Source organism: Pleurodeles waltl, chromosome 7 (assembly GCF_031143425.1).
Source record: "Pleurodeles waltl isolate 20211129_DDA chromosome 7, aPleWal1.hap1.20221129, whole genome shotgun sequence".
NCBI lineage: Eukaryota > Metazoa > Chordata > Amphibia > Caudata > Salamandridae > Pleurodeles > Pleurodeles waltl.
Window position 1 is genome coordinate 1022987468 of NC_090446.1, and position 12036 is coordinate 1022999503.

The window sequence follows — 12036 nt, forward strand, 5'->3', positions numbered from 1 at the left end:
GGTGGCAAAACCTGCATTCTGCTATTACCTTTCCGAAATAACCTTCTCTTTACACAAGTCCCCCTTGGGAAGTGGAATACAGGACCAAATTATTCAACTAGTTCTCCCTTATATAGTCTCAACCCTTAGATGAGCCTTGTAAGAGAGCAGTTGTTCCTGAATGATAGAGTAGTCTGGGAAAGAAAGGAATGCCTTTTTTTCTGATAATAACAAATCTGTATTCAACAGCATAGCATAGCAGTTAGACATATCCTGTAACTTTGGTGGAGGCAAGTATGCTAGACCCTGTAATATGTACACGTGGTCTTAGCACTTGCCATCAGTTGCAAATCGTCACACCATACAGCATTTGTACCTTAGTTGCAAACAAATAACAGCGAGGGCCGGAAGTAAAATGTTGAGAAGATGCGAGAGAAAACACATTTTCAATTTTTCTGTATTCTCAAAACTATGTATAGGTGGTGGCTGCTGTAATTGTAGTTGTGCACTGCATTTTTTATGCTGTTTTTACACTGCATTTATTGTTCTTTTCCTCCTTACAGACAATATTATTTGTGTTGCAAGGATTATTCTCATCTTCTCTTTTAACTTTAAATTGTACCTTTTAACTTCTTTAGTCTTATACCTTTGAAGCTGTATTCAACAGTACCATGGTTCACTCGTTGCCAGTGTTAGTGAACGTCATCAGCAATCTTGTGCTTGACAGCCTAAATAGCACGGAGTCCATTCATGTCTGGAGCAACCCTTTCTTTCAAGTAAGTGATTTGTAAGCCATAGTCCGTAGTAATTGAATTTGCTTTGGTACTTTTTATTGTTCATGGTGTCCTTTTTGTGAGTCTCATTCAGTCTGCGATTGTTTACTTTGTTTGAAGCTACAGTTCACTGTGGGTCATCCTAAATCTTAAGCTTTATTATTGGTCCGCTTCCTAAAATATAACAAAATACTAAGTACTATAATGTAATATAGAAAAAGTCATAGTTAGATGTTTATTTATTTTATTAAATGTTTGGTATCATTTAAATATTCAATTAATTACTCTTCTTCCCCGATGGAAAAATTCACTCCTACACAGCATATTCCAAAATCTGACTTTTGGTAATTGTAAGGTTCAGGTTTTCCGTATAATGGACAATAATAATATTGTTTGTGGAATGTCATATTAAATGAGCTCATTTCATAATATATTTTCCAAGTATTTCTTAATGAAAAATGTGGTTTGAGGTGTGAGGAAACAAGCTGTCACATGGCACGTTGCGTCAGGGGAAAACGAGAAAGATAGTTCACATTCTCTTATAATTTTCCATGGACGATAAAGACCTGAAAAGAGAAAGACTATATTGCCATAAACCAGCTAAGTATTTTTGGGTTAATGTCTTTGTTTTGTTCCAGCCTAGTAAGAGGAGCGTGATCAGTTATTGTGTGAAAGGTGCGTCTTAGGAGATAGTACTGGAGGGTTTCAATGGCCCATTTGATACCGAGGCATTCTTTCGCAATGGTGGTATAGGGTAAGACTCTTGGAAACAGTTTGCAACTTATATATAATACGGGCCGTCGGTTCCCTTTCAAGTCTGGTTGCAGTAACACTGCCCCAAATCCACAGCCTGAGGCATCAGTCTGTAGTACAAATGGTTAGGTGAAATCAGGGTCATCAAAAGGGCACATCAAAAGGGCTTCTTTTAACTTAGAGAAAAGTGTTTTTTTGACTATTCAAGGTGCCTTCCTGTATTGGCTTTGGTTAGGAGATCAGACAAAGGGCTTGTGATGTCTGAGAAATGTGGAATGAATTGGCAATAATAACCCATGAGCCCTAAAAATGACCTGACTTCTTTTGCTGTTGGTCGGGGTATTTATTAGATTGCTTCCACCTTTTTTTAGCTGGGGTTGTATTACGCCGTTGTGAATGGAATACCCAAGGTATTCAATGTGGTTGGTAGCGAATAGCAATTTCTTTGGATTCAACGTAAACCCTGCCTGTGTGAGTGGCAATAGAACTTGTTCTAGGTGGTACAAGTGGGTGTCCCAGTATGGACTGAACACCACAATATCATCAAGGTAGGCCCTGGCACACTCAGTATGTTGTTTAAGAAGGCTGTCCATTACACGCTGGAACGTAGCAGGAGCCCCTTAAAGACAAAATGGTAGCACTCTGAAGTGACAGAGACCAGTAGGGTTTGCAAATGGTGTTTTTACTTACCTTCTGAACTCTGGTGTTTGCCAGTACCCCTTGGTGAGATCCAGGGTAGACATTACCTTTGCCTTTCCCACCCTCTCCATCAATTCATCCACCCGGGGCATGGGGTAAGTGTCAAACTGAGAAATGGAATTTACTTAGCGGAAGTCAACACAAAATCTCAGGCTGTCATCTGGCTTGGGAACTAGGACTACTGGGGAACACCATTCATTACTAGAGGGTTCTATGATCCTTGCATCTAACATTGCCTGTACTTCTTTTTCCATTGCCTTTTGCCTCACCTTAGGGATTTGATATGGCTTTTGGCATACGATTCGGGTAATTTCAGTCATTATGTTATGAGTAACTTGAATCTGTTTATTTACAATGAAATTGGATTTGGTTTCCATTTACTATTCCTGTGAGTCTTATAGGAATGGTTGTTACTTAATATGCACCTAACACGGCAAGGTTGTCAGTGCTGTCTCTGTCACTAAATCCAGTCTGACGTCTAACCACTAGAATCTAAGAGAAAGTTATATATGTATATGTATTTACATATTATGAACCTACCTGTAGAGCAATAGAGCGCTGTATATTATGTGAGGAGTTTCAGAGACCATCTAGAAGATAGTTTGCATCAAGTGAGATTTGCGCAAATACAGTTTACACATGTATAGACGCAAGCAGATTGTGATTTGCCCAGAATCACCAATGTTGAGTCTAACACTATAATCGTGGTTTGAACCTGGGTTCACAGGTTTCAAAGGCGACCTTTTCCAAATTTTCAGATATTAGTCTATAGTTTGCTCAGTAGAGATATCCAAGTTGGATTTTTTCAGTAGCAGTTTAACAACCCCTCTTTTGATCCTTTTGGAACAACACCAGATGATTTAAGGCGAAAGTTTGTAGGACCTTAGTTGTGCACATTTAATCTGGAAACAACCCACAGGCCTGGCTTCTAGCAAGTTTACTCCAGGATCATGAAGCTCTGAGAATCCTGAGCTGGTTGAAGGTGGCAGTTTCTGAGCAATGGCCATATTAACATTTACTAGCTGATTAACTGGTTGTTATAAGTAAAACAATGTATATTTCACTAAAACAGTAGGGGCAAAGATCAGATCAAGACTATGCCAAGTAACCTGTAGGATTTTTGCTGTGTGAAGTAAATGATGGCATGGCATTTAGGTTGTTGCTAGCTTGACTGCCATCAAGATTCTCTACCCAAACTTTAAACTTGCATAACAAAATAATATTGGTTGCTTTAATGGAAAATTCCATTATAATCTCAGTTAAACTGTCTGTTAGACCCGACAGTCTTAGGGTGGTCTTCACCCCAACCTTTTGCCTACCTCCTCCATTCTTCTGACCTTATTTTGCTGGTATTCGGACTCTCTGGACTTTACCACTGCTAACCAGTACTATGGGCTTTTCCCTAAACATGGTAATATTGGCTCCTGACCAATTGGCACATTTAATTTACTTATAAGTCCCTAGTAAAGTGCACTACATGTGCCCATGGCCTGTAAATCAAATGCTGCTTTTGGGTTAGCATCACTGATAGTACCATCCACCTAAGTGACCCTTTAACCATGTCTCAGGCCAGCCTTTGTAGAGCCTGGGTGTGATGTTTTACACTGCCATGTCGACCTGTCAAAATAACCTTTTTGCGAGACCCAAGCCATCCCTTTTCATACACACAAGTCAGCCCTAAGATAGACCCTGGACAACCCAGGGGGCAGGGTGGACTATATTTAAAAAGCAGGACATGTACTTTTAAGTTTTATATGTCCTGGTAGTGAAAAAGTCCTAAAGTCATTTTTCACTACAGCAAGGTCTATATCTCTCATAGGTAAACATTAGGATGACCTTATTACATCTTATAAGTGTAATTCACAATCTGGAAGAGATAAAACTTTTCAGGTTTGCTGTTTCTGGACTCGCAATTTAAAATCACGACTTGTGGTGTAGTTGCCATTTTTTTTTTTACTTTAGCCAGTTGGTGCCTGCTGCCTGTCTCTTATCACTTGTCTGGGTTGGGTGACAGCTGGGTTTGGGTATTCCCCCTAGATAGCCACACACAATGACAGCTTAGGTGTGACATGATGGGCCAACCTGGGAGGATGGAACGGAAGAGCTGGGCACTGCGTCACTTACACCAGCATATACTGTTCGGTGTCCTCTCACAAAGGGCTCTGTAACCCCCTGTGGTGAGACTGGAGCAAGGGTACGAAGGGCAGAACCTCTGTGCCCTTCAGAGGCCTGTCGTTGAAGTCTCTCTCACTTCAAAGACCCAACTCGATATAATTACTGGACCTTAGACACCACCACTTCAGTACATTTCTTGACCTGTGAATACTGTGCCAGGAAGAAGGACTGCTGTGCTGCTGAAGGACTGCCACTCTGCTGGACTCCTGTCTTGCTGTGCTGTTTTCCCCTGCCTGGAAGAGAAAGATTGGACCTGCATCACTGGATCCAAGAGTGACTCCAAGGACTAGCTAGCTGGCCTCCTGATCTGAAATTTGAGGGACATAAAAGACTTCCATCCACCCTGCTCCTGCACTTGGACTTTGCCCTCTGTGAGTCTGCCCTGCCAAGTGGTGCCACCCCAGTCCTGGACCCATGAAAGGGGGTCTAAGGTTTTTGCTTCAGTGGACGCATCCTCTGCTTAACTAATGCATCGCCTCAGTTGAGCAGTGCATCTTTGAGCAGAAGCAACACATTGCCGTGTTGCGTGGATGGGACACACGTTTGGAACCACCACTATGTGACGCTTTTCCCCTGCACAAGGTCCTCACATTCCTGTTGATGGCAGCCTTGATGATGGAACTCCTCATTGCAGCTTTCCTGCTCATTGGAACCGACCCATTGCATTGAATGCGCAATGCATCCTCAAGACTAGTCTTCGGATTGCAAACCCTGTCAACAGGATCCTCAAAGTTGACGCATCAGGATCTCTTACCGCTTCTCGAAACCAGTGCAGCGCCTATGGTGCACAACACATCTGCAACTTGAATCCACACAATGCTCAACAACCTCAGATTAAGGTCCTTTTGTTCAGAAGGCCTAACTAGGTCCCTTAGGTGGCCTGCACTCCATTGGGGTGAGCTTGAACTTTGGCCTTTGTCCCAGTCAGGCTAACCACTTATATCGTGTTACACCTCCTTGCGCTATAAAACCTTTAAAAATCAATATCTCAAGTTCTAATTATTGGATTTGTGTCTTGTTTGATTTATTTAAGTCAGATCTATACCTCTAACGTGGTGTGATTGCACAAATACTTTACACACTGCCTCTAAGTTAAGCCTGACTGCCCTGGGCCAAGCTAGCACAGGATGATCACAGGTTAAGGGTTTGCCTGACACTTACCCTGACCAAGATTGTGGTTGCTGTTTGACTAAGGTTTACTTGACTAAGGTTTGCACCACAGTGAACCAACAAAACAATTTATAACACTATCTAGGAAGACCCTTTAAACAAAACGAGTCTGATAGACTAAAAAAAATAACACAAAAGATTATGAGATCATGTACTGCTGGTTACTAAATTTCATGAAGCACATAACCCTCATGAGAATCGAGGGTGTCAGTTAAGTGTGATTTAAATGCTAAAGACACTCAACTGTCTTTCATAATATTACTATGCTTTCTCAGCATATAGTGCCCCCCCTCCATTCAGTAGAAATCCCCTATTTACGTAATGGAAAGTAAAGCATGCCTATCAATGGAGCTGTAATGATTAGAGCCAAAATGTAGTGAAAGTATGTGCCATACATAGAGTAATAGAAATGCATAGTGTCAAAAAAGCATTACCAATTTCATAAAAATGAATGATACTTGTTTTTTAGAAGATTTAAACCACCCTGGAGATCCAAAAACACCATTGGTCAAATGAAGCATTATTGTTGCAAGAGTCATAGGATAACGGGCATCTGGTGTTTCCTTGGCAAGTGTGGTAACCAACTTGGTGTGGTTATCTTGTTATGAGAGGCAGCATCCAACAGTCTGTTGGATGATAGTGTGTGAGAGCATTTTTAGAGTATGTAGTATGCTGGCAGCTTTAATTAGCCCAAAGGTCCATTTATTGTATTGATAGTTTTCGTTTATGTTCCTAATTTGATTTCCTATGCTGGCTTTTGCAGAAGGTCCTCTTCTCTGACATCAGCTGGAGGTAACCGGTGTAGAGAAAGAAAGAGAAAACACAGATCTTCCCAAATAGACTGTCTTGTAGTCCTCCCTTTATATGACTGCCATTATGAGACACACTGAATAGTTAATTAAAACCTCAGATAATTTAACTTAAAAATTAAAATCAACCTCAATGTCACAAAACCAGCTAGTTAAAACTAGAGTTGTCAATCTGGATCACATGGTCACCGAAAAGAAAGTTTACCGGTCTGCCTCCAGTATACTTTTGTCTTTTTTTCTTTTCCCAAAGTAGCTCTTTATCAAAGGTTTGAACATAATGAGAAAAGTATGGATTTTAAAAGGCACCAGGAGTAAATACTCAGTCCAAATAATATTTCCTTGGTTCACAGGGCATCAACCACCTGAAAGAACAAAGAAACATTAGTCACGTCCCACATTTACAAAAGATTCCCAGTGAGTTAAGCAAATGAACAAAATCAACCCAGTCCCAAAAGCAGGTTAGAGAATGAGGTGTCCCCATGTAATGACTGCGTAGCACCCCTATAGGAAGTGGAGTGCATAGAAAGAGGATCAAGGGCATGGCAACAAATCCCAAGCGTGTGGGAAAGCGATAATGTCTGTGGAGTGAGGATTTCCTGTTGCCGCCTAGCCGGAGAGCACCGTTGCTTTTATTGTCCCTGGTCTGGCTGCAGTATCCTTTAGCTTTCTAGACAACCTTATTTCTTATAGAGACGTCGGTTTGCAGATTCCCCCCTTACCTTATTACCTAGGAGTCAGACTGGATCCAGAAAATCTTGTCCAGTAGTTCTGCATGCTGGTAGGTGGTGCCGATCGGCTCTGTATTAACATTGTCCATGTCGCAAGTGATGTAGCTCTGCCCATTTATGCACAACCGTGTGTGCTGAGATCAGTTCCTTTCTTTGTGTGCCAACATCATGGATCCAGAAACGTACCTTGGTCACTTTTTGACCAGTTTTTTCAATGTTGTCATCCCTTTTTTGAGCAATTGCTTTCACTGTGCTAGGGATATGTCCCCTTATTAAACCTACAGGTTTTAAATCTTATGGAGAACGTCACAGACAGATGACTGTGTCTGGTGCCTGGGGTCGGGCCAAAACCCCAAGCCCTGTCTGAAGTGCAAGTCTAAGCACCCTAAGGCGATTTGCGGGTGGTTGATGAAGCTCCAGGCAACGTGGTAGAAGAAGGCTGTGCATCGTACCTAGTCCTGATTCCAGGGAAGGTCTTGGTGTTGCTCTCGTAGCCATGCCCATTGATGATTGTCTTCCAACTCTCAAACGTCTGTCTGAAAGCCTGGTGAGTCCAAGAAGCAAAAGAAAAAATTAAAGCATTCCCTGACTTTACCGTCAAAATGTTGCACTTTGAGTCCCTGGTCCCGCACTCCACCTGGTGTCCTGACCCCGAGCAGCCTCTGCCCAACACAAGTGAGATGGGTATGCCCAGATGTGGATCCTGGGCACACTGTCTCACTGGAACCAAGCTATACCTAGCTGATGAGCCCTAACCAGCATTGGTTCCTTGTATTCTGTTCAAGGAGGACCTGGCTTGGCAGTTTCGGCTGGAGTGTTAACATTGGAGGAGGGTCAACACTGATTTGCATATGTCTGGGGTCCAAACTGAGGTGATGTGGTGTGGTGTGGAAATTAAACAATGAGCTAGGATTTGGCCCCAATGATTACCAGTGGCTGAGATTAATTCAAGCATTCTGTCCATCACTTTTTTGTACTCTACCTTTTCGAAGAAAGGTGCATTTTTTGTGACTGTGGAGCACAGAGCAGCGGAGGTCCTTGACCTGCAACTGCCAACCTTTGAGGTCAAGACCAGCAGCGTGATAGAGTTTCTTCATCCATTGCTCTCCTCTACTGATGCCCTTGCCAACGTTCTCCTAGGGGCCTCAGCTAAACCATGCACAGGTGCTCCTGTGCACCGCATAATTGTCCATCACAGCTGCTGCCCAAGCTCCCTGAAGAGGTCTAAGCCATCATGAACCAAGCATTGGTGGACATTCGGGACACAGCTGCGATTGTAATCAGTGGTGGACTGAACACCACAGTCTCCCTAGGCAGGGCATGGCATGTATGGTGGTACTACACTGCCATCCCTTGTTGAGGTCCACTGGTTTTTCAATAAATGTACAGTCATCCCTGATGTAAATGCCCTTCAATGGCTCCCACCTATTTGGCGATAAGGCTGACATGGCACTTAAGGATTTTCGGGAAAGCTAGATCACTGCTAGATCCCTGGGTTGCTCTCTGGCTTCCCAACCACAGCAGCAGTCCTTTCACCCATTTCATGGGTACGGCCAGGGCTCCAGTGGGCTTTCCCAGCTCCAGCCTTATCCCCAAACCATCAGGATTCCGAGCCTTTTTGTGGCCTAGGTCGCAGATCCCATAAAGAATGCAGGAGCTATGCTGAGGGTGCTATCCAGTTCCCTGCTCCCCTGGCTGCCAGCAGCCTCTGAGCCGTTTTAGTGAGCCCTACACCTAGCACAATCATCCAGTTGGAAGCAAGATCAGGTACCACCTGCCCGAGTTGTGCAAAATAACTTCTGACAAGTGGGTACTCCAAATTGTGCAGAGGGGTTCTGACCTCCCATTTGTGGAAACTCCTCTACCTTTGCCACTATCCCCAAAATGGCTCATAGAAAACCATCTCCCCTTACTCTGTCAGAACATATAGGCTCTTTTGGCCAAAGGAGCCATTGAGAGGGTGACAGGACCAGAAGTCAGGTGTGGTTGCTATTCCCACTACTTTCTGGTGTGGAAAAATGAGAGGCCTCCACCTTATACTGGATGTGCGCCCTCCGAATGGCTTTTTGCGGTTAGAGAAATTCAAGATGCTCACCTTGGCTCAGGTTCTGCCTGTCCTGGACCCCTGAGACTTAATGGTAGCTTAGGACACATATTTCCATATCACCATCCTGCTGCCTCACAGGCATTATCTGTGGTTATCGGTAGGCCACAAACATTTCCAGTTTGCTATGTTTCCCTATTGCCTTACCAGTGCCCCAGGTTAGTCACAAAAGTAGTAGCAGTGGGGGCAGCACACCTTCAGAAGTCTGGGATTTGTCTTCCCTAATTCAATGACTGAGAGCTGATGGCAGGGTCTTCTCAGGCAGTTGTCACTCACCTCCAGAGTACAGTGAGCCTTCTGCACTCACTGAGGTTCACTGTCAGCATGCTGAAGTCACACTAGACTCCTTCTCAGATGCTTTCTTTCATCTGAGCCATTCTGGACACAGTGCAGTTCCATACCTATCCTTCTGAGCGAAGAGTCCAAGAGTTTTGGGCTGTGGTCCTAATAATTCAACCTTAATCCTGGATTTCAGTGAGACTGACTCTGAGGCTGCTAGGTCTGATGGCCTCCTGCATCTTGCTGGTGATGGTACATGCAGCATTTGTAGTGGGATCTGAAGTCCCAGTTGGTGCAGCACCAGGGGAACCACATTGGCCTGGCCCCGGTTTTGAAGAACACTGGAAAAAATGTGCATTGGTGTCAGACAAACTGAAATTGGGTCAGAGGCAGACTGCTCTCCCTTCACCATCCTTTGCTGACATTGGTGACCGATGCATCACATCTGGGCTGGGGGGGCCACCTGGCAGAGATGGAGATCAGAAGGCTGTGGTCTCCGGCAGAGTATTTACATATCAATCACCTGAAGCCAAGCGCTACCTGCCTGGCATTGAAAACCTTCCTCCCATTGATCAATGGATGGCTTGACCACCTGTTGACACACAACATCTCTGCTATGTGATATTGCAACACACGGGGCATGGTGGGGTCGTGGACTCTGTGCCAAAAGGCTCTAGATCTCTGGGATTGGCTGGTCTGACCTGGTTGTGTGGCACATAGTGGGATCTTTGAACACCAGGGCACACAAAGTCAATGGACAACGCATTGCAGATCATGAATGGTGTTTACACCAAGAGGTGGCACAAGGTCTCTTTCTTAAATAGATTGAGGTAAGGTTCTACCTATTTGCCATGCTAAGAATGCACAATGTCAGGGCTTCTGCACGTTGGAATTTCCAAAGCGTCACTCACTCAGAGAGAAGTCTGCTTAGACTGGAACCCGTGTCTCCTCAACCCATTTCCACCAATACCGGCTTCTGGGTTTGGTTCTCAAGAATGTCGTTACCGACTGGGCCCAAGTTATCTTAGTGGCTCCAATTGGGCATGAAGGGTATGGTATCCCAAACTCTTGAGCATGAGCATCCATCCTCTGTCCCTTTCAGAGGACTTCCTGTCACAACCCCTGGGCAGGGTCATGCACCCAAACCTGAGCACTCTCAATTACCATGCTTGGCGATTTAGCTGCAATAGTTGAGAGTTTTTGAACTTCCTCCAGAGGTCTGTGATATAATCTTCACAGCCTGGTGTCCCTCAGCTAAGGCTGTATATGCTTGCTGGTGGGACATGATTGTGGCTTGGTGCTCCTCACGACGAGTGGACCCCCTTTCTGCATCTTTGTCGAGGGTGTTGCTGTTTGTATTGCTTTAGACACACAAGGCCTTGCGTGTGGGCACTGTCAAGGTTACTAGCTATTTCAACTTTTCGGCGGTTGTCAGATCAACTATTCCTGTTCAGGCCACTGGTTGTGATGCATTTTCTTAAGGGTTTGCAACATTTATTCTCTCCTACCCCTTTTTGTTATGCTCCAATAATATCTTAATTTAGCTTTGACATTGCGTACATTTTCTCTTTGAGCACTTGCACAGCTGCCCTCTGATGTTGCTGGCAATCAGGACAGTTTCCCTTATGGTCTTTACATCGGCCAGGAGGATCTACGAGTTTCAAGCTCTTGTCAGCTCACCCTCCATACCTGGACAAACAGGTTCTCCTTTCTGCCGAAGATGGTCACTCCAGTTAATGTCGGCTAGAGCATCACGCTGCTAAAAATTTTCACCCCACATCATCCTTCTGAGTAGGAGAGACTCCGCCGCCTGAACCCAAAGTGAGGGCTCTCTTTCTTCATCTATTGCACCAAAGAACATCAGGTGGATGACCAGTTGCTTCTTGGGTTAACCGAAGCGAATGGGGACAGGCTGGTGCACAAATGGAGCATATCTTGATGGATTGTACTCTGCATCAAAATCTGGTATGTGTTAGCTAAAAAGCAGTCTCCTAAGTGCTTGTGAGCAAATTTCACCAGGGCCAAGGCACCTATTACTTTGTTCGCACATGGGGTACCTGTCCTGGACATCTGCCAAGCAGCCACATGGGTGTCACGCTACATAGTCATGAAGCACTACTGCTTGGACTGTCAGGATTGACACTTCACACATTTGGTCCTCCAGGACTTTTTGGTTTTAACTAGTTTGGAGACCCACCTCGGGAAGATATTGGCTTGTATTTATTCTAAGGTGAGTAATATGCAGTAAGAAGTCTCCATCAGAAGAACAAGTCACTTACCATTGGTAATGCTTTTTCGAGTAGAGAGTATAACCTCATATTCCTCACCGACCATCCGATCCTCCTCGTTCCGCGAACTCGCTCTTCACCTAAAGGATCCCAATAGTTATTGCACACCAGTCAAACATCCATTCTGATATGGCTCAGTGATTTTGTGAAATAGACAATAAAAAAGCTGATTTCAGAGCGCCGGAGTAGTGTAGAAATGGGTACCGCAACGTTTCTTCTGTTGCAGACAATTTCATTGGAGAACTGATCGGCAGTACCTACCGGCACGCAGAGGTGCTT

General features: G+C 44.2%; 1 protein-coding gene across 2 annotated transcripts in view; it reads left to right on the plus strand.

The window, feature by feature from the left end:
* ABCA5 (ATP binding cassette subfamily A member 5) overlaps positions 1-12036 on the plus strand; it is a 1006180-nt gene that overhangs the window by 635389 nt on the left and 358755 nt on the right. For both annotated transcript variants that reach the window (XM_069199839.1, XM_069199840.1), the window contains exon 22: positions 618-755. In XM_069199839.1, coding sequence (XP_069055940.1) covers positions 618-755 — 138 coding nt within the window. The remainder of the gene's footprint in view (positions 1-617; positions 756-12036) is intronic.